At 37.2% G+C, this 23872-nt stretch overlaps 3 protein-coding genes and 1 long non-coding RNA gene across 4 annotated transcripts; all 4 read left to right on the top strand.

Annotated features, from left to right (window-relative positions):
- The first annotated feature begins 7688 nt into the window (after window positions 1-7688).
- Window positions 7689-8379, top strand: LOC106347417. The gene is made up of 2 exons (XR_001270703.3): window positions 7689-7903; window positions 7994-8379. It is a non-coding gene; the product is annotated as an uncharacterized LOC106347417 (long non-coding RNA).
- A 2141-nt stretch (window positions 8380-10520) lies between these two features.
- On the top strand, window positions 10521-15343 carry LOC106347416 (plant-specific TFIIB-related protein 2-like). The gene has a single exon (XM_048782593.1). It carries the CDS (start codon window positions 13916-13918, stop codon window positions 14927-14929), a length of 1014 nt encoding a protein of 337 aa, XP_048638550.1. The 5' UTR covers window positions 10521-13915; the 3' UTR covers window positions 14930-15343.
- A 4108-nt stretch (window positions 15344-19451) lies between these two features.
- On the top strand, window positions 19452-20191 carry LOC106347414 (translation initiation factor IF-2). Its single transcript, XM_013786941.3, has 2 exons — window positions 19452-19638; window positions 19732-20191. The coding sequence occupies exons 1-2, from the start codon at window positions 19549-19551 to the stop codon at window positions 20035-20037; spliced, it is 396 nt and encodes a 131-aa protein (XP_013642395.1). The 5' UTR covers window positions 19452-19548; the 3' UTR covers window positions 20038-20191.
- Window positions 20192-21571: 1380 nt separating this feature from the next.
- LOC106347413 (chloroplastic import inner membrane translocase subunit HP30-1) lies at window positions 21572-23372 on the top strand. Its single transcript, XM_013786940.3, has 6 exons — window positions 21572-21934; window positions 22007-22122; window positions 22488-22611; window positions 22709-22857; window positions 22951-23013; window positions 23106-23372. The coding sequence occupies exons 1-6, from the start codon at window positions 21647-21649 to the stop codon at window positions 23137-23139; spliced, it is 774 nt and encodes a 257-aa protein (XP_013642394.1). The 5' UTR covers window positions 21572-21646; the 3' UTR covers window positions 23140-23372.
- The last annotated feature ends 500 nt before the right edge of the window (window positions 23373-23872 follow it).

Here is a 23872-nt window from a genome sequence, read left to right as displayed (position 1 = left end):
ATAGAGGTGATTACTGGCGCGTGGGGTCAATTGCTATATACACGCGCCAAATTACGCGGTTTGGGAAATTACTGAAAGTACTGTTTTATCCTTGACGATCTTTAAAAAGAGCGTAATACTGAGATTATCGCAGGGGTAAAGTAGGGAAGTTGATGACATGTAAAGTAAATTGTTTAGTGTTATGTCAGAGTACAAATGATATCATGACACGTGGATTCGAGCAAGGAAGTTTCGGTGTCGGCTCCACTTGTTGAGTTTCTCGGATGGTTCCTTGACTTGGGAAAATTGTTTTTGTTTTTTTTGTTTTCGATTCTCTCGGACAATGAAAGAACAAAAATGTTGTTTCTTTTTCTTTCTTTTTTTTTTTTAATTCAGACGTTGTTGCTTCATACATTTTTAGTTATGGATAACAATTATGATATGAGGTAAGACGACCATGACTCAGTCATATGACACAAAGTCTCCTTCGTTATTCCTCCTCAATTGGCAATTTATGTCATGCCCTAGTTTTTTTGGTTATCACTAACGGTGACATTAGGTAACTTACAATGCTGAATAAATATCAAGTCCCCCTGCGATTAGTGAATTCAAAAACTCTATAATTTCTCTCTCAGATTCAACATTCAACAGTAAGAATGAGTTGCACAACTTGTTACGCTCAATCCTTTACCTTCTCTACAGAGCAGTCTCGAGCTGACTGTCTTTGCAAGTTTGCCCCATCACAAGTTTCCTTCATGAGAAACTTGCTAATAGACACCAATGTGACATATAATTTCATTTCTACTATTACACCAAACCAATGTGACATTATTTTTTAAAAAAATTGATCATCTTCTTCACATGTATTTCTTCTCCTTTTTCACGATTGCCATGGTGTAGCTGATGTTGTTCTCTCATGATCAAACTCTTCCTCATTACTCTATTCATCTCTGTTTCAGTTTGCTTGTGAGAACAAATACAATAAAAGGCAAAGGCCCATGGTATTGGAATCATTTCGTGCCAATCTTACTACACAATACCGCCGCCGTCTAGTCGCTGGTTCCACGGTCTCTCCTTCTCCGCCGACGTCTAGTCGAAAAGAGCAGTTCCTCCAGTAGAAGCTATGTTGCCGTGAATCATCATCACATGACCCCCCTCTTACCATCGTAGATCCGACTATCATGTTCCTCTTTGTGCTATCCTTCTGATTTTTTTCATCTCTTTCTTTTGTTTCTCACTCATTTTTTTCACAAATCAGATAAGTTCAACTTTGAGTTATCACTATGCTTATATGCACATATATTTGATGTTTTCCAATTAATGAATCGTCGAATCCAGATGTTAATGGAACAAGTTGACCATAGCATTAGCTGGTTTAATTAATTTTAGTTCGTTTGGCTAAGAGTAAACTGAATAAAACTAGCAAACCGATGTAAAATTATGGTGTTAGGATTTAAACCTTTGCCTAGTGCTTTAAACTTAGATTGAAATCAATATCAAAAGCTCTTCCCTTTATACACTCAAAGAAAACTGTTTCTCAAGAACAACTATAGAGATTACAACCAATGATTAACACAAAAACCCTAACACTCGTAATTGCTTAATCTCTTGTTATCTCTCTTATGCTCTTGCTCTGTCTCTCGGATGATTTCTTTTTGGGATAATTCAGAAGCCACGAAACCACCTCCTTTATATATAACATGATCACCTCCTTTGTAAAGTCTTTGACCGACATCAACTAACGTAGTTTCCTTTTTATGCAGGATATTTTGTTGGGCTTCGAAGGATTTGGCCCAATAACTCACAATCTCCACCTTTGGGCCCAATCTTCTCATCGTCTCCTTTTCTTCGATAATACCGTAGAAGCTTTCAAGCTTCCATCTCCTTCCACCTTTGATCTGAAAAGCTATCTGTGACAACTTCGCTGTTGAATCACCACTGTCTGCCATGCTCCTTGTCCTTATATTTGCAGTGAGCCATGAACACCAAACCAGAAACGGCTATCTTCACTCATCTCCCTTTTTCACCGAGAATCTCTTGCGACGGTGATGACGTCTCGCCAACGAATTCTTCCGTCTCCGGCGAGTCCCGTTTCTTCACCCTATCTCACTTTGATTCCTTATACCGGATTGTGATGAAGACGACATTCGCACCTCCAATGGCGATGAAGATGACCTCTGAACAGAACCTATATTATCTGGTGAGTTTTGTTTCTCCAACCAGAGTCACATCCATCGTTAGCTTTAAGCCCCTTGATGGTCTTTCTCTTTTCTGATGATGATATCAATTCTGTTTCAGATTAATTCTGGCCAAAACCTGCAAACTTGGATGTGTTCCACAAGACGAGCTTTCTCCTTAATGCGATCAAAACCATTGATGGCATTTAATCGGTTATCCGATTCCTCTGTCAGAGAGTTCTTCAACTTCTCAAGTCTTCAACTCAACCTCCTGTAAAATCGCATCATCTGATAGTAACACCACCTTGTTCTTCATCGTGAGATGCCCGTAATCTCCAAGAAGCTCGCGATTTCTTCATGGTGACTGACGAATTTCTAACTACTGGTGTTGATTGATTTAATCTGTCTTGCCGATGATACTGCAGCTTTCCGGTAAGATCATATGAGTTGTGACTCTGCTTTGAAGACTTTCACTTATTTCCTTGAGAAGTTATAAGCACTAATCCCTTTTGATTTTTGACAGTCCTTCCTGCGTTTCCGGTGACCCTTTGGAGAGTCCTCTGTTTACTACGAACCTGTCTCCCTTCCTGGTAAGGTAATTCTCGTCTCTTTAACCTGATTAAGATGATGCCTGTGATGTTATACTTGTCTGGTGATCTACTTTGATTTCCCGGTTGTGATACTCGTCTCCCTTCAGCTCTCCTTGGTGTTTATCCTCCACCACAGCAGCTGTTTAAGACGTTCTCTCCTCTCCGGTGATCTATTTCTTCTTTCCTCGACCTAGATACTCGTCTCCCTTCAGCTTATCTTGCTGTTTAAGACGTTTTTTCAGGTCATCCCTTTCAACTTTAAATTTTCTTTTAAAGTATACTCCTCATCCGACTTTTCAAACCTTTTGAGCGACTTTTCTTGTGTTTCAGCTACTCCACCTTGAGCTGAAACTTCTGCCTCGCATCTATGCTCACAGGTAACTATCTAAACTCCACCTTGAGTTTTCCATTATCAATATAAACCTGAAACTGACTTGTTTCTCCTCCTCTGTCTCTGCGAGTTTGAGACAGCGTTGATAATGGAGTTACCTGGAGCGTCTTCCTTCTTAGGCGGAATCGCAGCGAACCTGAAGCTCCTCTCCAGGTACTGCGTTGATTAATACTCCTGCTCGATTTTCATTGGAATGGTTCTTAGATAGTGTTATATTCTCCTTGACTCTATCTCCGAAGATACCCTCTCCCAATATATGTGACACTTTTCTCACAACGCCATTCCCGAGTCTTGTATTCACGTATTCCCTTTTTCCAGCCTTCTTCCAGTCTTCCTCGCAGTCTTTAGATTCTTCTTTTGTACTAAGCTCTTGAGGTGCAGTCAAAACATGTGCTGAGAGATCACCATCTTTATGCCTTACTTCTTTTCCAAACAATACATCATCCGTTGAAGATTCTGTTTTCTGAGATTCTTCACTGCTCGCCTTAGACTCAATTTCTTCTGATTTTTCTGTCAAGAAAGAGTCTCCACCTTGAGCTGATGAGTCTTTTGTTTCAAGACCATATGGAGTAGGTCCCTGAATCAGAACTTTTGCGAACGTCACCGTTTTTGACGTCTTCTTCTTGATTATTTTCTCCACTCTAGGCATATTCTTCTTACTCTTAGCAATTGTGCCTTGTAGATAATAAACTCCCTTGTGATATTTTCCTGATATCACCCTCTTATTATCTTTGTAGAAGTGCACCATAAAATTGCTTCCTTTGTACTTGCAACCTGATTTTTCTAACATCCCATAAGAAATTAAATTTCTTCTCACCTCTGGAATGTACCTGACACCTGTGAGTATCACTTCAGAGCCATCTGAATTCTGAATCTTTATTTTCCCAATTCCTTTGATGTCACACTGAGTGTTATTAGCCATTAACACTGAACCACCATTGAACTCCTTGAGATCAAACATAGCCTCCCTGTCTGATGTACTATGATAAGAACATCCAGAATCCATGATCCATTCTTGCTTAGTGTCTTGCACACTAGCTGTTAACACTAACGGTTGCTTCGGCTCCGTCGCAATGTTTGCAGATTCTTTATGTCTCCTCTCAGGACATTCTCTTTTCCAGTGTCCTTCTTCTCCACAGATAAAACAACTTGTTTTGCTTTTATCAAACCTTTGTCTTGACTTAGATCTACCTCTGCCGTTAGATTTTCCTTTGTAACCCTTTTTATCTGATCTCCCCCTTGAATCCTCCACATACAAACCCTCTGCATCAGACCTGGATTTATTCAGCAATCCCCTTTCCTTTAACTCCACTTCTTTGGAGTATGCTGAATTTGTCACGTCGTTCATGGTAAGAGTTTCTTTTGCAGTCCCGTACTTGAGCGTGTCAACTAGTGAATCAAATTGCTGGGGCAAGCTAGATAGAACTTGAATTGCCTGGTCTTCATCGCTGATGTTGATGTTAAGACTTGCAAGATCTGAAACTAGCTTAAGAAAAATATCTAGGTTTTCCTCGATGCTCTTGTGATCATCCATCTTGAAGCTCGCAAACCTCTGCTTCATGTAGATCCTATTAGGAAGTGTCTTCGTTTGGTAATCTCTTTCCAAAGCCTTCCAAACTCCTAACGCAGTCGTTTCCTTCATCACCTTACGCAGAACCAAATTTCCTAGGCTCATGCATATTAGATTCTTTGCCTTCTTATCCTTCAACGGATCTACTTTGACCTCAGGTAGTTCTTCGTCTTTCTCCTTGCCTGTTTCAGAAGGCGTGACCGTAATTTCCTGAATTGTAGAATCTAACCCTAGAAGCTCCAACTGCATTAGCATCTTGTACTTCCATAACCCGAAATCACCTTTTCCATCAAACCTCTCGACCTCGAACTTTCCAAACTTTCCGGATATCAATTCCATATCTCTCCTAGCACTTGCAATCAAACTTGGATTGCTCTGATACCACTTGTTAGGATTTAAACCTTTGCCTAGTGCTTTAAACTTAGATTGAAATCAATATCAAAAGCTATAATGTGATATAACAAACTAAGTCCCACATTGGAGAATTAGACAAGGAGTGTCTAATATATAAAGAGATGTCCAACTCTAATAGTACGAGGCCTTTTGGGATGGAAACCAAAAGTAAATCCATGCGGGCTTGCCAATTAGGCCCAAAGTGGACAATATCGTACTAATCGGATAATAGAGAGTTGGACATGGGGTTTAACAATCCCAACAATTGGTATCAGAGCCAGGTTGACGAGAAATCTGCAAGAAAGACCTAAATACCCTTTGAGTGATGAATGAGTGATGAATGGGTATCCTATGAGTTAGGAATGAGAGGTGTGTGGCAGAAATCAAGTCAGAAGATTCTGGAAGTCAGTTGTGGGACACGAGATGAATGTGATCCTTAGTTTGAAGGGAAGAATGTGATATAACAAACTAAATCCCACATTGGAGAATTAGACAAGGAGTGTCTAATATATAAAGAGATGTCCAACTCTAATAGTACGAGGCCTTTTGGGATAAACCAAAAGTAAATCCATGCGGGCTTGCCAATTAGGCCCAAAGTGGACAATATCGTACTAATCGGATAATAGAGAGTTAGACATGGGGTTTAACAATCCCAACATATGGTTTATGGGTAATTAAGTTTTGAACTATCGTTTCGTGGAAAAATAGATTTGTAACCTTCAATTTGTGGTGATCTAACACGAGGTTATAGTTTGGTGGGGTTCTAATGCTATATGATACTAGGGACTGTCCCGGGCTACGCCCGGGTTTTTGTCAATAATTTTAGTATTTATAACTTAACATTTGTATTTGTAAATGTACATTAGAATTTATCATACGTTACAAAATAATAAAAAATCTAATTTATTTTTGTATTCATTGTTTTTTTCAATGAATTCAAAATGGTTAAAACTCACAATTAGTTGTGTTTTTTTACATTGAAATTTGTATATAGTATTGTGAGAAAAATGTACTGACAGTTATTAAACTTTAGTAATGTTCAGAAATATATTTTATTTCAATTATTTTGATGTAAAATAATTGATAAATTTATAAATGATGTAACCATTGTTATGGCTTTAAAATTATTGAGCTCATGTTTATAGGTCTTCCGTCCTCAAAAGAAAGTACAAACCAACATATTAACTGGCTTCTTACTTGGTTTATTTCAATTGAGAAATTAAGTTCATTGGTCTAACTAAGTTTACAGCTAGGCAAACTTTGTTTGACCAAAACTACAAAAGAGTATTGTCCTCCAAACCGGGGCATAGTTCATGAAAACACAATACAAATTAGAATATGACATAAACAAAACTAAACCAAAGAAAAAATCAGGCTTTTCTGAAAAACTTGACATTTTTTTTTCCAGAAATAAGCTAAGCTTCTTTGCCGAAAAATAAGATCCCTCACTCATGTTTACTAAGTGAGGAACCAATGCTCTTTTTTTTTGGCATCGTCCTCCTCGTCATCGCTTGTTAAATAATCTTTCTTTTCTTTCTTTACTACTGGATTTTTTTTTCCTTTTTGGTTGTAAATGCACTTATAAAATAGTTTTTTGTGATATCATAGGACACAATCTAATTTCCTGTGTTAATCTTTTCATAAACTTAGAAACTGTCGTATTCAGTTAGTAGAAAAAATCCATATAGACACGAAATGGTCACTATAGTTCGTGACTATTTTTAAATTAGATACGAAATTGTCACAAAACTAGAATCGTGACAAAGAAAATCATGAAATTGTCACGAAACAAAAACCGTGACAAAAAAAGTCACGAAATAGACACAGATAAAAAACGTGACTGTTGAAAAACACGCTTTTGCTATAGATATTTGGTGACAAAATGATCATCAAGATAAACATGAATAAAAGTGTGACAAATTTACAAAAAAATTTATCTTTGTCACGGTTTAGTCACTAATATATTCGTGACTATTTGAAACCCTAAACACTAAACGAAATAGTAAGCCCTAAACAAAATTTTAAAACCCTACAATATATACAAAACCTTTAAAATCTAACATTTTTTTATATTTTAACTTTAAATCTTCAAGATTAAACTCAAAATTTGATTCCAACCTTAATATAAACCCCCCCCCCCCCCCCCCCCCCCCAAACAATATACTACGCATCTACTTATCCAAACTCCAAAACATATATCATATATCTGATTTAAAATTACTTTTCATTTTACTCCAAATTCACTCTCTAAACTTTAACTTTAAATTTCAAATTTTAACCATAAACTATATAATATGAACCATTAAATTATTTTAAAATCTTAATCCCAAATATAAACTTAAACTTTGAACCTTATTCCTAAATTTCAAACCACATGTTATTGTTTACTATAATTTTAACCTTCTACCTTCTCTAAGAAAAGTTTTTTTACATCAGGCTACTTTTAGTTATTCAGTTATAAACGAATTGGACCATAAGCATAACTCGTAAAACACACCCCAAACCCTGAACTTCTAACTCGTAAACACAAACACTATCAAGTTTATGTTATTACGTCTGCGTCAACTTCGAAACAATAAAAAATACTTATTTAATTAGTAGGTGGTTTCTCATTGGCTAGTTTATGAAAGAGCGGATTGCACTTTGTTTGTTATCCACCATTGATAGAGAAAAATCTAACGGACACAAATGATCTATTCTTTTCTTTCCTCTTTCTTCCTTCACTCAACTCTTTTCTTTCTTCAGATTGAATCTTTTCTCCTGCTCTCTTCGTTACACGTTAACATAGAACGTCTATGATTAAGTGATTTTTTTATTCTCTTCGTTTATCGTCATCTTCCTCGTCTTATTTCCCTTTTCTTCTTATACTAATTGCTTGCTATTTTTTTTACAGATCTGAGAAATGAAATAAGTGATGAAACGCAAAGGAGAAGTGGTGGCGTGATGAAGCAGACGCGGTGGTGGCGTGAGGATCGGAGGCAGTGTGACGAACTGGTCCTCTGAACAACGAAATGAATTTTCACAAGAGCCTGAGATGACTCGGTGGTTTCAGTTTAGATGACTCGGTGAGTTCGAGAAGAGGAAGATGGAGATTGGTGAATGTGTCCAGGCTAGGCGGCGGTGGAGGCGAGACGAATGAAAGCTTACCGGTAGTGGACGTGTGATACGGAGGTGAACCGGAGGCGGAGGTGACAAAAGCGGTGGCGGAGGCTCAACGTAGAAATATGTTTTTTTATTTGTTATATTTTATAACTAATTAATAAAAATATTTTTTTTTTATCTTTTTTTTTTAATAATAGTCACGTATTAGTCATAAACAGAACGTGACTAAAATAGTCACAATTTTTATATGTCTATAGCGTGACCAAATTAGTCACCAGATTGTATGTGGCAAAAACGTGACTATTTAGAGCATCTCCAATCCATACCTATTTTTTTCTTTATAATTTTCACAAAAATAGAGTAACTCTTTTATAGAGTAAACCATTGGAGCAAAACTTATTCTATAATAGAGTTACTCTATTTTTGTGGGAATTATAGAGGAAAAAATAGGTATGGGTTGGAAATGGTTTTAGTCACGAAAAAATCACGGTAAAAAATGGTCACGATCGTATAGCCATTGTTTTTTTCTGTGACTTTTCGTGTTTATTACACTATATAGTCACGAAATCTTTAGCTTTACTCACGGAAACTACCGTGGCTATAGACAATTATTCAATGTAACTAATTAAATAACTTCTTAAATTAGTGTTTTGGTTTGGAAGGCCAAACTAAATTTAGTTGTTACTTATCAAATCCACCACAAATGCAATTGCTAAATAAATCTCAAATCTATTTCAACAAAGAATTTTATAAAAACATATATATACACACATTGTAGTCATCATCCCTATCTTTTGTAATTTCTTCTCTTTTTGTTTGTTCATTTTTTGCTTAGTGTATTTCTTCGTAACTTTGCTCCTGATTGAGTGAGTGATAAAATAAAAATTTAATATCTTTTCTATAGTCTGGTTTATATCCTTCTGCTGCGGGCTTGCTTGTAACATCTGAAAGAAAACCATTGGTTATGGATGTTTTGAACGTTATGGACTGGTGCATTCATGATTATGCATCTGGCGTTCTTTTTTCATTGACTAAAATGTTATCTTTTTTATCTTCAGCATAGGAAGCGGGGATACAAATACATCCACAGTGGTGAAACCAATGAACATGATCATATTCGTGGAGCTTCAGGTCCATGACTTAATCTAGAAAAAGATATAGGTTTTCTGCATGATATTTTTCTGACGCATGTTGTATTTACCTGCAACATACTTTTATCATTTCTTTTGTTTTAAGCGAATTTACTATGTTGGTTCTTCGTGGAACAAACCCAAAACCTTTTCTAGGAGAAGTGAGCCGAATCAAAAGAGACAGAGAGTCATAAAATATTGTGAAGCTTATCCATCTCTAGAAATCTGTAGAGGAAAACAACAGCGTCATCTCTTCTCTCCCGCAATTTCAGATTCCTTCTCCCCATATATCTCTCCCTCGCACCCATCTTCAACGCCAGTCTTCCAACACCCTAACCCCTTTTATTATCCTCCTCCTACCACTGTATTTACGACTCCAGTGGCGGCTATGGCGATGATAATCATGACTACAACAGAGGTGAAGTCAATTTCCCTCGTTGATCCGCACAAATGCTCTCCATCTTCTCCAAGCATCCATTGTTACTCACAGTTTGAGAACATGGGATCTGTGGAGCCATTAAATACTGTCCACAATGGAAGACTGCTTTTTACTTCAGACCGTTCAAGCTCTTTCCGCTTCAGTGAAGCTTTGTCGAGCTCTTCAATCACATAGAAAGAGAAAACCTGGGATGAAAAGAAATAGTGAGAATCTTCACTAAATCAGTAACATGTACGATCATGTTTAGAGACCTCCCTTAGCAATAAAATATTATATTTGAAGGAGAGGAATACAAACCTGGAGAATGCGCAGTCTAGGATTCAAAAAGAAATTGGTCGCTTACCTTTAGAAGTTGAGAGATAATAATATCGAACATCATAGTCTGAGAGAGTTGGATAAATGACTTTAAAATCATTATTGATCACATGACTGCTTGTACATTTGGCGCATTAGCATCTCATTTATCCCCACAGCTGAATGCTTTCACATCCAAGAGGATGACAGTGCTTCTCATCACACTGAATAGCCATTGGATTTGCCGGGTCCTGTAATCATATTGAGAAGTAGAACAAATGTGTTTAGTTTTTTTTTTGTTTATAGCCATTCAAAAACCTCTAAACATACAAAAAATGTCAACTCCAATCCCAGAAAATAAAGTAAAACCAGAGTATCTCAATATACACCTCTATATTGTTGAGTTTATTTTATATATATATATATATATATATTTCCAAACACGGCACGTTATCTCTTCCCAAGTCTCACTGGTGCCAAAGAACGTTGCTAGTGGAAAAGATAATGTAACACTTGAAGTTGAACTAACAGCTAGAAGCTGCGACTTGAGAGGATATTAACACATGTGCGGTTAAACAAATTGCATATAAAACTTAACAGGAATTGCAGTTTTAATACCAATTTCATTATATATTAGATAACATGAATTGCAGACCTGATACATATAACCTTAACAACAATGAGAGGACTGAATATGACCGTCGATATATAAGCTGCACCACCCACTGACTTCTCTTCCCTCTCCACATGTTCAACCTGTGAGAGAAATATAAACCAATTCACAATTTTATTTTAAAAATATGTGTAAGAGACTCATGACTCATATGAAGATACCCACATAACACACATTTTTTTTGTTCTTTCTTCTTCCTTTCCTAAACTCTTCTGCTTTATTTCCATCCCATGTTTCTCCATATAAATAAAGAAGGTCAGGCTCTCCTCTCATGGAAAACTCAGGTAAACATTCTGGAGAGGCTTTACCTTTCAGGAACATCGTAGAGACAAATCCTTGACAATGATGAAATGCGAGGCAATTCTCGGAGATACAACTACATGTCATAGAATTTCAAGCTCTGTTACTGACAATTTATCCCCAGAAGCTAAAGTCTATTACTTCACTCTTAACATCTGTGAAGCACAAGTTTGATCCCTAACAAAATCAGAGACTTGTTAAGGCTTGAAGTTTTTTTTTTTGTTTCACCAGCAATTCTCTTCCCGGTGATTGTGAATCATGTCACTAAAGGTCTCGCCGTGAAAAATCTCTCCGGTAGACTTCTGCCGTTGAAAGGAAACCTGAAACATGTTCAGAAAATAGGTAATCAATCACTGAGGTTGACAGGTAACATTGAAAAGAGTTTTAAAGATGTTCTTCGAGAACATTCTTAAACGTTTGTCGGCAAATCTTTTCCTATCCTCCTTCTGCAATGATGTGCATAGCAGCATCAGAAAAACTCGGTGCAATTCTCACTGATAGAAACTAAAGATCGATTATCAGAAAATAATTCAGATTTTCAAAGAATAAACCTTTTAATGATAGCTAAACCTGAGTGCAAACTGCAAAGATTTGATTAAAACCTAAGACAAAATCAAGAACTCACAGTGCTGCCATGTGTTTCGGCAACGCGTCCCGTCTTCTTTGCAGCTTGGGCAACCTCCTACCCCATCTCCGAAGCGTCCCTTCCACAGACCATCTTGGCTGATCTAATTATGAGAGTGTGAGAGAAAGATCAGTGAAGGTCAAAGACTCAAAACTTTATCGTCGGTTTAATGAATCTGTGAATAGAAGTGAAAAGGAAGACATACAGACTTGTAATTAAAGGGATGATAATGAGACAGAAAGAAAGGTGAAGAGACTATTAGTTTCAACGGAATTAAAGAGCTCTATCGATTCATTCGCAAAGAAAAACTTACGTTCTACTGCTGATGTGGCAAAAGTATAAAAATTGTGGTTAAATTTTTATGCTTATGTGGATAGCCTGAATGTTGAGTATATTCAACTTTTAGTATTGTAAGATTATTATGGGAAAATAGATCGTATCCTTTTATTTGTAAAAATAGTTTGTTGTTGGTATAAAACAATTAGATACAAATCCATATAATTTTATAGAAAAATATGCATAATAAATAATAGATCATTTTCAAATAAATGACCAATAAATATTTTCATATATTGTTTGGAACGGTGACAATAAAAATGAGATAATAGACTAAATTAATTGATGGATCTTAAAACAAATGGGAAAAAAAGGAAACTTTCTTTTCACTAATTAAAAAAAGGAAAATTTCCTTTACTCTATTATCGTCCATCTCCATCTTCTATAAATACAGTTCTTTGGATAACAAATGAACCCACTCACTCAAGTTGCAATCCATCCCACAACAAGAAAGCACTTACACCAAGAAGAAGAAAGAAACTCTTAGAGGGGACTTGACGATTGGACCGATTGGATATTCTCTCTCCTAAAAGTTTTTCTCCTCCTTCTCTCTACTCGACAAGACTTCAGCGCGACGTTTCTCCGGTGGTCGCCGCCGCGTCCTTAGCGTGGCCGCCGGAGCCCCCTCCCCGTGTTTTCTGTTTCTTCTCCGTCTCTCCCTCTGTGTTCTCTGCGGCGGGTATAACTCCTCCTTGGTTTAGATCTGGGTTCAGATCCGTCTGCTCTGGAGTCTCCTTAGTCGGAAGCTAGGAGGTGGCGCCGCTTGAGGACGTCGGCTGCTCCTTCTCGTTACCGGCGAAGGTCTCGTCTAGGGCTTTCTACCCATCAGTTTTCCTCTGCTAAGGTTGAGTTTGTGTGCGAGTGGAGGTGAGTGTGGCGTCGTTGAGGCCTTTCCGGTGCCTGTGTTCCTTTCCGGCGTGACAGTGTGGCGGCGGTGGTACGCAAAGCTTCGGTATCGGTTCGGATCTGAGATCTCGCGAGTCTAGGGTCCGTCCCCTTTATCTCCACCGGTGGTCTGTGGTGGAGGCGCGTGGGGTTCTTCGGAGGTCGCGTTCGACTCGATCTTCCGGTTTCTCCAGTGGCAGCGCGTGGTACTAGCGACGGCGCGTGGTGACGGCGCGTGACGGTCCGGCAGCATGTGGTGGCGGCGCGTGTGGTCGGTTGTTCTTCATTGGCTCCGTTTTTTAGCGGCATTCTGGTTTTCCCGGTTGTATACCTCGTCTCTTCCTTGGGGCTCTCGGCGGTGAGGCCATTCATCTTCCTCGTTCTACCCATTAAGGGTGACATTGTCTTGTTTTTCCTATGGTCGATGCGGCCATTCTCTTGTTTCTATGCGGCAGTTCGGCACTTGGGTTTGCTGCTTCTCTTGTAGGTTCACTTCTGGAGGTTTAGCTTTTGTACGGTCCGCTCTCTCTATATGAGATTTCGGTTCAATGGGTGTATACGGTCACAAAGGGTCGGGTTTGGAGACGGCAATCTTCAGGTCTGCCGTTTGAACGACGGCATCGTCGCGTGAAGGCTCTCTCTCGTGCCGTCGGAGGTGCGTCTGTCTGGTTTGGTAGTAAGTCTGTGCTATGATTCTTCGAGTTGGTTGTGTTGGGAAGGTGGTAGGAAGCTGCAGGAGCCGTAGCTTCTAGGTTTGAGGGCGCCTATCTATCGGTAGCTCGTGGTAACTGGCTATCTATCTCCGACCTTCTGGTTTCGCTTGGTCTTAGCGCGTCTCGCTGTTTAGCTAGTTATTAGGTTTGTCGCTCTTCTTTGGTTTCAATTCATTGTTGCTTTTGTCCGTCTGTTTAGTTTCATTATGCAATTCCGCTACTAGTTGTCTCTGTAAACTCTGTCAAAACTCGAAAATGGTATAATATTTAACATTTTACCAAAAAAAAAAAAAGAAAGAAACTCTTAAACCTGAGAAAATGGAGATTTGCTTGGACTGCAAGAAATCTACCGAAACAGTGATAGACCTAAGAACCGGCGACACAATCTGCACAGAGTGTAGCCTCGTCATCTCCGATCACTACATCCACGACTGCCAAGAATGGAGAACTTTCGCTAACGACGACAACAGCGACCGAGACCCTAACCGTGTAGGTGATCCGACCAACCCTCTTCTCAAATCCGGCGGTATCGGCACCATCATCGAAACACGCAAAGAAAACACTTTGTCCTCCGTCCCTAAAAACAACGACATATTCGGTTTGTCCCGGGCTCAGAATCTCGTTAGGAACAAGGAAGAAGATGTGTTCAAGAAAGCGTGCAACGAAATCAAGAGAATGACTGAGGATCTTGACCTAATAAGAGGTGTCGAGTTTAGGGCTTGCGAGATTGTCTCCAAGTTTGATGTTGACAAAAGCAAGAAGTTACGCAGAGGGAAGCAGTTAACAGCTCTCTGTGCTGCCTCTGTTTCAACGGCTTGTCGTGAGTTGAAACTCTCGAGGACGTTGAAAGAGATCTCCACGGTGGCTAATGGCGTGAGTTTGAAGGATATAAACAAGGCCAGTATGGGGATAAAGCGTCTTCTAAGGTCAGATCAAGACGAGGCTGTTTCTGATGCTCCTCCTCAGGTGATACTCAAGACAGGAGAACTTGTTCGCCGCTTCTGTTCTAAACTCGACTTAAGTGAAAAAGAAAGAAAGGCTATTAGAGAGGCTGTTGAAATGGCTGAGAATTTCGATATCAGGAGAACCCCTAAGTCGGTTCTTGCTGCTATCATCTTCATGATCTGTCAGCTATCTCAGACCAAACAGAGACATATTTCAGATATTGCGTTGGCTTCAGAAGTCGTGGAGAATACCATCAAGAAGTCTGCTAACGACATGTACCCTTACGCCTCCAAGATTATACCCAAATGGTATGCTTCTGAAGAACACATTATCAACAAGTTAGGAGGTAACATAGGTTCTTGGGATGGTGCAAAACTTACAGTATAAGCAAGTCTTTACTGCGCAAGAAGTTTTTGGATTTATGTTGAAGGATATGTTCTGATTAAAGATCTATGGGATCTATTTCTGCTTTAAATAACAAGTTGTATATAGAGAGAGATTTGTTGACACACAATGTTGAATGAAAATATATAGACCTTCAGAAAGTAATATTCGTTGAAGTGCATAGAGACTAAGTGGGGCTTATTGGATTAGGGATTTCATAAAATTTTAGATTTTTGCCAAATCCTCCCTTATTGGATTAGGTATTTATAAAAAGTTTTACAAATCTTCCCTTATTGGATGTATCATTTATAAAAACCCTATTAAATCACCCCTTATTGGAAAATATGGATTTCATCAATGAATTCATGAAAAGTTATTTTGGATTATTAAAAACTATCATTTACACTTCAAATCTAATAGAACAAAACTAGATTTTGACCCGCGCAGGCGCGCGGGTGTATATTTTGAAAAATATGTTGATATTTGTTTTTCATGTAATTATTAGGATTTGAAAAAATGAATCCGAGGAACATAACCGATACCGATCCAAAGATATAGTACCAAACCCAAACATAAATTGATTAAATATTCTAATTATTCAAAATTTTGTTATTTAGAGAACCGAATCTGATCTGAACCGAAGTATTTGGGTATCCGAATTTATCTAAAAATAGATTTATATACTTATATATATTAATTATTTTTAGATTTAACGTATATAAAACATCAAAAATGATACTTTTAAATTGGTTTAAATACTTGAAAATATATATAGATAGTCAAAAGTAAATATCTGAAATAGTTAAAGTATACTCAAATCACCAAAAATACTTAAAATAATTATTGATTTCATATCCAAAATTTTAAAGCAAGCCAATTGATATGTTAAGCTTAAGTATTATGACATATGTTATTCAAATTTATACGTAATATATTATTTTATTTATACATTTTGAGAAATTTAAAATATATAATGATTTAAGACTTTAAAAATAATTTAAATTAGTTATCCAAACCCAAACCAAACCCGCAAAGATCCAAATCGAACTCAAACCAAAATTTAGAAACATTCTAATAAGGCTGAAATCTTTGACCCCGAAAACCTAAAATACAAACCGATCAGAACTATACCCGTATGGGTATCCAAAAGCCCATCCCTAGTCATTATTATATATCGTATTTTATCATCATATAATTAATCGTATTTTATATGTACCATCATATAAGTAATCATATAATTAATAGTATTTTATACATACCATCATATAAATAATTACATATATTATATTTTTAAAACTTAATATGAAATATGAAAACCATAATTTGAGTTGGTATTTCAAATTGGGCTTTGTATTATATTTTTCTTATATATATTGACAATATTTTTTTATAATGGTTATTGAAAAATAGTTTAGTAAAAATCCATTTTTGAATATATGTATATTTTTGAATCAATTTTTGATATAAATCAAATTTGAATTATTATTTTGATTTGAAATATGTATATAAAGTTTAAATTTTGTTTTATGGTTAGTTTAGAAAAAAAAATTTTAGGGAATTAGATTGACCCATTTTGGTATATTTTAAAAGTGGCCTAGATAACTTTCAATTTTTTAAAAAAACATAAGCCCATTACTTTTTTTCTTAATACTACTATCCTTGTTTTCAAACAAAAATATTTTTTTTTAAAAGACTGCAATCCATGTTTCCAAACACTCCAAATTTTTAAAAGTCCTATTCAAGTTTCCAAACACTCCAATTTTGTACTTGAGTTTTAATAAGATAGATACCATCTAAAGAGATGGAATTTAAGAAAAAAACAGATTATTTCATATTTACTACGATTTCCACGAGATCTTTGCGACAAATCTAAACTATCAGAGCTTGTAGCCACAACATTGTCCACAAAAAGGTCTGGAAATGAAGATGGCGTTGAAGGCAGGGAAGAGTTATAAACAAATTGAGTGCTGGTTTCGACTGATGGGGACATAGACTGAGAGAGGGAGGTCACAACATCCAGCTATATATCTTCTTCTAACATGGCTAGATTAGCAAATCTGTTTGATCCTTTTGCATCACTTAACTGTAAGCAACTATCTGGAAGGCCATCTACACTGGATTTACATTTCAAATCCACCACAGGGATAGACAGTGATAGTGTACCTGCAGCAGCAAAGACTAAAGGAGCAGAAGAAGTAGGTGAAACAGAAGTTGATGTAGTGATGTTCCCAATGAAACCTGAATCAGTGTTAAATTGTGTATTTCCGGAACACATACTATATCAGATGGAGAAGCGCTAATAGCTGTGGAATTATCTGCTGGTGAGCTTATAGGAGGGACTGGATCAGTTTCCATTGAGGCAGAATGAGTTATTTGGAGGGTTGAGACATTTGCATCAGTGTTGTATGCAGTAGCTTGAGATGGTACATGGAAAGATACCTCTTCAGCTAACAAACCTTACTTCTCTTGCGGTCTTCAACATCTCCTAAAACAATATATCAGGCAAAAGATGTTGACGTAAAGTAGCTGGTATTGAACGGAAACGTATCAGAAGTTTGCGATCTGAAGAAGCGGCCATGCTCCGCCTTCAAGAGCTAGAGCTGGTAGAAAATCTCTCTTGAGTTCTTCTTTAACTTGATCTTGCCCGTAGCTTATCCCATTATGTGAAGAATATAAGTAGATCTATGGGGCCAAAGATAAGACCATCCATTGCCACTTCTTCTTTTTGAAAGAAAATCCATCCATCCAGCCATCCATCCATTGCCACTTCGGCTGCCACTGTGCCACAAAACGTGTTGACTTTGGTACATATCGAAGCTTTAGTTTTATGAATTTATCAAGACCTCCGTACCTGCGATACCGCAAGTATAACAGTTTTGCTGGATTAGGTGAGATGCAAACATGGGGATTTATAGCTAAATGATTATGAAAGAAGCAGGAAAGAAACCAGAAGTGGCCAACAATACCGACAAAACCAAGTCCAAACATGCTTGTGATAGCTTGAAATCTGCATCTTTATTTGTGTCCTGTTATATGGAAACATAGATTAGCAATATATTAATAGATCAATTCATCCGGCAACCTATATATATGTCAATACTTTAGCCACAAAATCATAGCAATATATAACAACCGCAAATATAATTTTTTTCCCCTACCAACCTATATCCATAGACCTTAGTTACAAATAGGAATAGAAGGTTGTGGCCGAAACTATTATTAAAATATTTTGGAAATATCTTACCAAATCCTATCAAAAGTCTCTTTTTAATTCTCAATCAAAATCCCTGAATTCAACAAAACCCTCCATCAAAATTATAGAATTTAACAAAATCCTCTAAATCTTAAAATCTTGAAAACCTTCTCAAACCCCTAATTCAATAAGCCCCCCTAAGAAGAGATTAGTAATTCACATATTCTTTATTCTCTCGTTCTGGATAGACTAATTTACATATGACAATGTATTTTAATTTGATCTTTAAAATATTCTAAAATGTCTTGACTTATTTATTCTCAAAACTAGGCTTACTTCATTCAGGGACGGCCTGAGATTAGGGGGCACAAACAATTTAATAACAACTTTTAAAAGAAATTTAAATAATTTGAAGGTCTATTATGTTCATATATCGCGAATCGAAACCAATATTCACTTGACTATGCTGAATACCGGCTCTGACCTCATTCAAACCTGGACTAAATTATTTGCCCTCTCAAGCTTGTTAGCCACCCTCTTTCTTCATCATATTAGTCCAACAGGTAGGTATATGTACGTTTCTTCTTGTATCTGTTTCTTCCGTTTGAGGACCTTAGTAACCATCTTACTGACCGCAGAATATCACATGCATAGTGATTGATTGGCCGAGCACTAATGCCTTTACTGTTGTTAAAACTATAACGGTGTATATTTTCTGCTAACGTTTTGCTTCTGGCGTGTTCCCTTTTGCTACACTTGTACATTTCTTATGAGGAACTCGGTTGGGTTTAGTGGTCTTTTTCTTTTATATCTTGTTGCAGTTACTTACAATTGGCCTATGTAGCTTGCAAGTGTGCGGTAGTTAGAGCTGGTCAGTTGATCGTCCCAAAAATTGATATCCATTATTCTCGAGAATATATTTTACCCGACCTGTTCATAGCAGGTTACCACTTCCACAGGTTTTGAAATTTTATCTAGAACTTACAAAATGGTTTTGAGTAATGCAAATTTCTAAAAACAACCGAATTAATTAAAGATTTACATATAGTAGTTTTATTAGTATTAGGAACGGCTAAAAATAGAGCGCAAGTCTCAAGGGACGAGAGGTCCACAAACTTCCATTTGTCTGACTCTGACCATATCAATTTCAAATACAGAAACCCCTAATTATGCTCCTGGCTAGGTATTAACTCTAATATAATCCCCTAACCTTCTGTAAATAACTAATCTTAGTCATTTCCAACTTGAATTATTCAAACCACCCAAAAAAAAAACAAGGGCTATCCATGAAGTTCGGAATCATCTTCATCTATATAACCTGACTATGTTCTCTTCGTTTGTTCCATCCTCGGGTAATCGAAGAGCAAAATAATTTTTCAAACTCCACAGTCTAAACCCAACCCTAAACCACAAAAACTATAAATAAATAATGGGTGGCTGTGCGAGTAGACCCAAGGAGTCAGACATGAACAACGAAGGCTCTGTTCCTAAGCCTGTGTCTGAAAACGTAGTAGCCAAGGTACACGACATAACCATTTCGGTTTTTTATATTTGAAAATTAGGTTATAGAACCGTGCTTGACAAGTTATGATGTTTTGGTATGATAATACAGGAGATCAACACAGAAGAAAGCGGTGAGAAACAAAACCAGACAGAGACCACTGAAACAACTTCTGTCGAAGCTGAGGAGACATCTGAGGTCGAACCGACCAAGGAAACAGCTCCTGCTGCTGAAGCAGAGGTTGCAGCAGCCGTGGAGGAGTCATCTTCTGCTGGTGAGGTTGCAGCAGCAACTGAGAAAGTGGAGAACGTAGCGGCTGCAACAGAAAACGTTGAGGCGGTTGCGGTAGCTGCTGCACCTGAAAAGGTTGAGGCCGAACCAGTAAAGGAAGAGAAAGAAGCTGTCGTCATTGTTTGATCGGATTAAAGCTGTGGAATATATTTTGAATGTTGTTGTATACCACCTTGATTTAATTTTCTACTACCTGATTTAATTAACTGGCTTTGGTTGTTCTGTGTATGTCATAATGATTCTTCTTTGATTCAATTAAATATAAATCAGTTTTGCTTCATGAGAATTTCATATCAACATTTCTTTAACCGATTTGCGTCTTCTTTTTCTTTTGTATTTGCTTCTAAGTTCCAATCTTATCGAAAACAATGGAAAACGCGATTTTGACAAGATCTTGTTACTAGCTCTTTTTCCATCTTAACTTTAAAGAGAAAAATAACATTAATGTCTTCCAAAACAATTTGATTTCTTTCTTTTTACAAAAAAAAAAAAACAATTTGATTTCTTGATTAGTTCATTTTAACAACTCTTGATTAGCTCTTTAATCTTGTGATCTTGCTCCATAACTTATTTACGTACCATGGACTATTCTATCACATAAAGAAAATCCCAAAGAAACAACCAAGAGATAAGTTCATGTTAAAAATTAATGTTAAAAAAATTGTTAGGTGTTAATGTCTAAAATTATTCGAAGAACTTGCATATATATTTCACCAAAGAAACAAATTTCATTAGATATTTGATGGAAGGATACAAGATGGAATACGAGAGCCGACTCAACACAAAGATATCTCTGGAAACAAAGCCCAAAAGAGAGAAGGTAAGTCCAAAGAAAAACAACCTAGTCAAATTAAAACACAAGATTAATATTATTAAAGAGACAACAACTCTACAACTGGGACTGGTGAACCAATCGATACTTGCGAATTTTTCATAGTAACCAGAGACGTTCGAGCTGAACCAATAACCACATAACTTGAGCAAACCCAACCCCGAAGGGAAACTCTAAGCCAATAAAAAAGCAGCAATCGTAAACCATAGACTACTAGCTCCCTAATCAAACAAGATCAAGCCGAACATCGCACCCAAGATATAAGGACCAAGGAAGATGAAAACTCACTTGGAAAAACGTAATCGAAGATGAACAACTTTTACACACGGACAATCGTGACCCGTGAGAATGTATCGTTAGAACAAGAAATGCTCATCTCCTCGCAAGAGAATGATGATCGTATACATGCTTCGTCTAGAAACCAAGACCCCAACCCCGAAAGAACTTAGGAAAAAGGGAAGGGACCATATAGCTGAAAGAACCGGGGAGTAGTAGAAGCATCCCGACACCAAACTAATAACTACCTTGACTAAACAAGTTGAGAGATAAACACCACACAAACAACGAGCACAGATGATATGAATCAAAGGTGACCCATTAAAAGAAATTTTATAAAATTGAAAAAAATTCATCTTTGTAAATAGAGATGTTTATTCTAGAGGAAAACATGGAGACGTGCATTGGTGATGTTCTAAATACTCATGTAATATCATTTGGGCTTTCTAATAAACAAAGTCGGCGAAGAAAAAAAAAGAGAAGAAACATGGGCCATGAGGCCCATAATATGTTAGAATAGTAAGCACCCAATAGAGATTGAAAGAAAGGAGATAAGACAGCAGGAAGCAGAACCGAAAAACAAAACTCAAAAAGGTCGTGTAAGAGAAAAAAAAAGAAAACGATAAAATGGGTGTAGGCGGCGGAGAAGGTGAGCAGAGGAGAGGAGAGATGATGGCGATATCGAGCTTATTCAACGACCAGCAGAATCCAATTCAGCAGGTACAAGTCAAGTTCAAGGAGGTGGAAGTGGGTTTGAAGACGTGGCTGTCGAAGCAATCGATACCGGTGGAAGCAGCCGTGGTGTCCACGATGAGCGGCGTGCAGGGAGCTTTCATAGGAGGACTCATGGGAACACTCTCCCCTGAGATGCCTCAGACTGACCCTCAAGCCATGGCGTCGATGAAGCAAGCTCAGGTTCCTTCTTTTTTAACTTCCCCCATCTACTAATTATATGTGAAACAATGGAAGTGAGTTTCTTGATTGAAGGCGCTTGTGGGTGGGCCATGGGTTCAAGCTCGGAACTTTGCTGCGATTACTGGTGTTAATGCTGGAATTGCTTGTGTTATGAAACGGATTAGAGGCAAAGAGGATCTTGAATCTGCGTAAGTCTCACTTACTTGTAGTCAATACTTAGTGCGGTCCTAGGCTCTAAATTCTTCGCCTACATGCACAAGTTGTGTTAGTTACTTAAGTTGTTTTCTAACATGTCAACAATAGTGTTTTACTACTTAATTGAATCACCACAATACCAAAAAAACTCACATTTGGTACCTAACCTTCAGGCATTTTGTTTTGTTTTTGTTCTTCTTGAGCTTTCATTCAAATGACCATTGATCATGATCTTTTTCTATCTATCTTAAGTGTTTGTGGTTAAGTAAGATTATTCTTGGAAACTTACTCGTTGGCTTACCTGTTGGTTATCATTGAGAATACAAGTGTTTGAGAGAATAATGGTTTGACATTGCAGCGTGGTTGCAGCACTAGGTTCTGGATTTGCCTACTCTTTGGTGAGCCAAGGCTTGCAAGGACAGCCTATTAACGCAATCACTACTGCTGCTGGTTTCGCTGTATTCCAAGGAATATTTTTCAAGGCAAGTTATATCATTTGGGTGTTTCTTTCTTAATATATATATTATGAATCATGCATAATAAGCATCTCTTCTTACCCCCAATTATTTTGTAACTCAGTTGGGAGAAAGATTCTCGAAACCGAGTCCTGAAGACCCGTTTTACACCAGATCAAGAACCATGCTGTTGAAGCTAGGCCTACAGAAGTATGAGAAGAACTTCAAGAAAGGACTTCTAACAGATCCCACTTTACCATTACTCACCGACAGGTACTTTCGTATTACATATCCTCTTCAAGCCTTTGTTTATTTAGCAACTTAAGACTAACTAGTGACTTATCGTTTTTTTTTTTTGAATGAAAGTGCGCTAAGAGATGTGAGCATCCCACCAGGGCCGAGACTTCTGATACTAGACCATATCCAGAGGTTCGTAAACCAACCTTCTCCGCTCTTCCAGACTGAATCGGTTACAATTACTGAAACTGGGTCGAATCGTTCTCTGTTGTTTTTGAGTGCAGGGACCCTGAGATAAAGGGTAAACGAGGAAAGTAGTAGCTGATGAGCCTTTTGTTTATATGGTCATTACTTGAATCAGTCTGTTTTGGCCGTAAGGAATGTTGAAACACAAATGTATGGTCTTGTTTTAATGCTTTCCTTTAGCTGATATTGCTAGGAAGAACTACTCTTGTTAGATTCTTCTGCCTCTACTAGCAATGTTTTGATTCTCTTTAATATTTGAAAGCATTTTATATTCTGAATAAATAAATTGGATATGCTTTGTATAAGATGATCATATATACGGCTGGCTTAACCATAAACATGGGCAAATCACAGAAGGCATTGTGAAATACAGTAAACTTATCAAAAAAATCCATGACGACATTACCATAGATATGAATATTGAAAATGGTTCGTTGACGTTGGACCTCGATTTACCCAATCTAATATTTGTTTGTTATAATTCTCTGTTCACCTAATTATTCTTTGTTTATCAAAATATCTTCAATAGAATGATATAATTGTTACCACTCAGAAAAAATATTTGATGTGATGAGACGTCTCTGTCTGACAGTTGTCCGTAATCGTAAAGTTGTAAAGAATAAAAAAACAAATCTCTATTTCACGTAGAAAACTCTAAGCACTGATTGATGAAATCACACCATCAGAAAAGATATCATATTCTAATGTAAACTCTGCTTGGCGTTGATGAAGGAAATAAGATATAACAAATTGTTAACTCTAATAGTTGGTAGGATTCTGTCCCAAAATATTCTTAGTTGTTAAT

Source organism: Brassica napus, chromosome A6, assembly GCF_020379485.1.
Source record: "Brassica napus cultivar Da-Ae chromosome A6, Da-Ae, whole genome shotgun sequence".
NCBI classification, from domain to species: domain Eukaryota; kingdom Viridiplantae; phylum Streptophyta; class Magnoliopsida; order Brassicales; family Brassicaceae; genus Brassica; species Brassica napus.
Note: the sequence above shows the minus strand (reverse complement) of the source record. Positions and strands in the feature narration are given on the sequence as shown.

Excerpts from the sequence above, each read along its gene's own strand:
- LOC106347413 (XM_013786940.3), top strand. The coding sequence starts at position 21,647 with ATGGGTGTAGGCGGCGGAGAAGGTGAGCAGAGGAGAGGAGAGATGATG. Across the intron at positions 21,935-22,006 it reads CGTCGATGAAGCAAGCTCAG|GCGCTTGTGGGTGGGCCATG; the intron begins GTTCCTTCTTTT and ends TCTTGATTGAAG. Across the intron at positions 22,612-22,708 it reads TCCAAGGAATATTTTTCAAG|TTGGGAGAAAGATTCTCGAA; the intron begins GCAAGTTATATC and ends TTTGTAACTCAG.
- LOC106347414 (XM_013786941.3), top strand. The coding sequence starts at position 19,549 with ATGGGTGGCTGTGCGAGTAGACCCAAGGAGTCAGACATGAACAACGAA. Across the intron at positions 19,639-19,731 it reads CTGAAAACGTAGTAGCCAAG|GAGATCAACACAGAAGAAAG; the intron begins GTACACGACATA and ends ATGATAATACAG.
- LOC106347416 (XM_048782593.1), top strand. The coding sequence starts at position 13,916 with ATGGAGATTTGCTTGGACTGCAAGAAATCTACCGAAACAGTGATAGAC.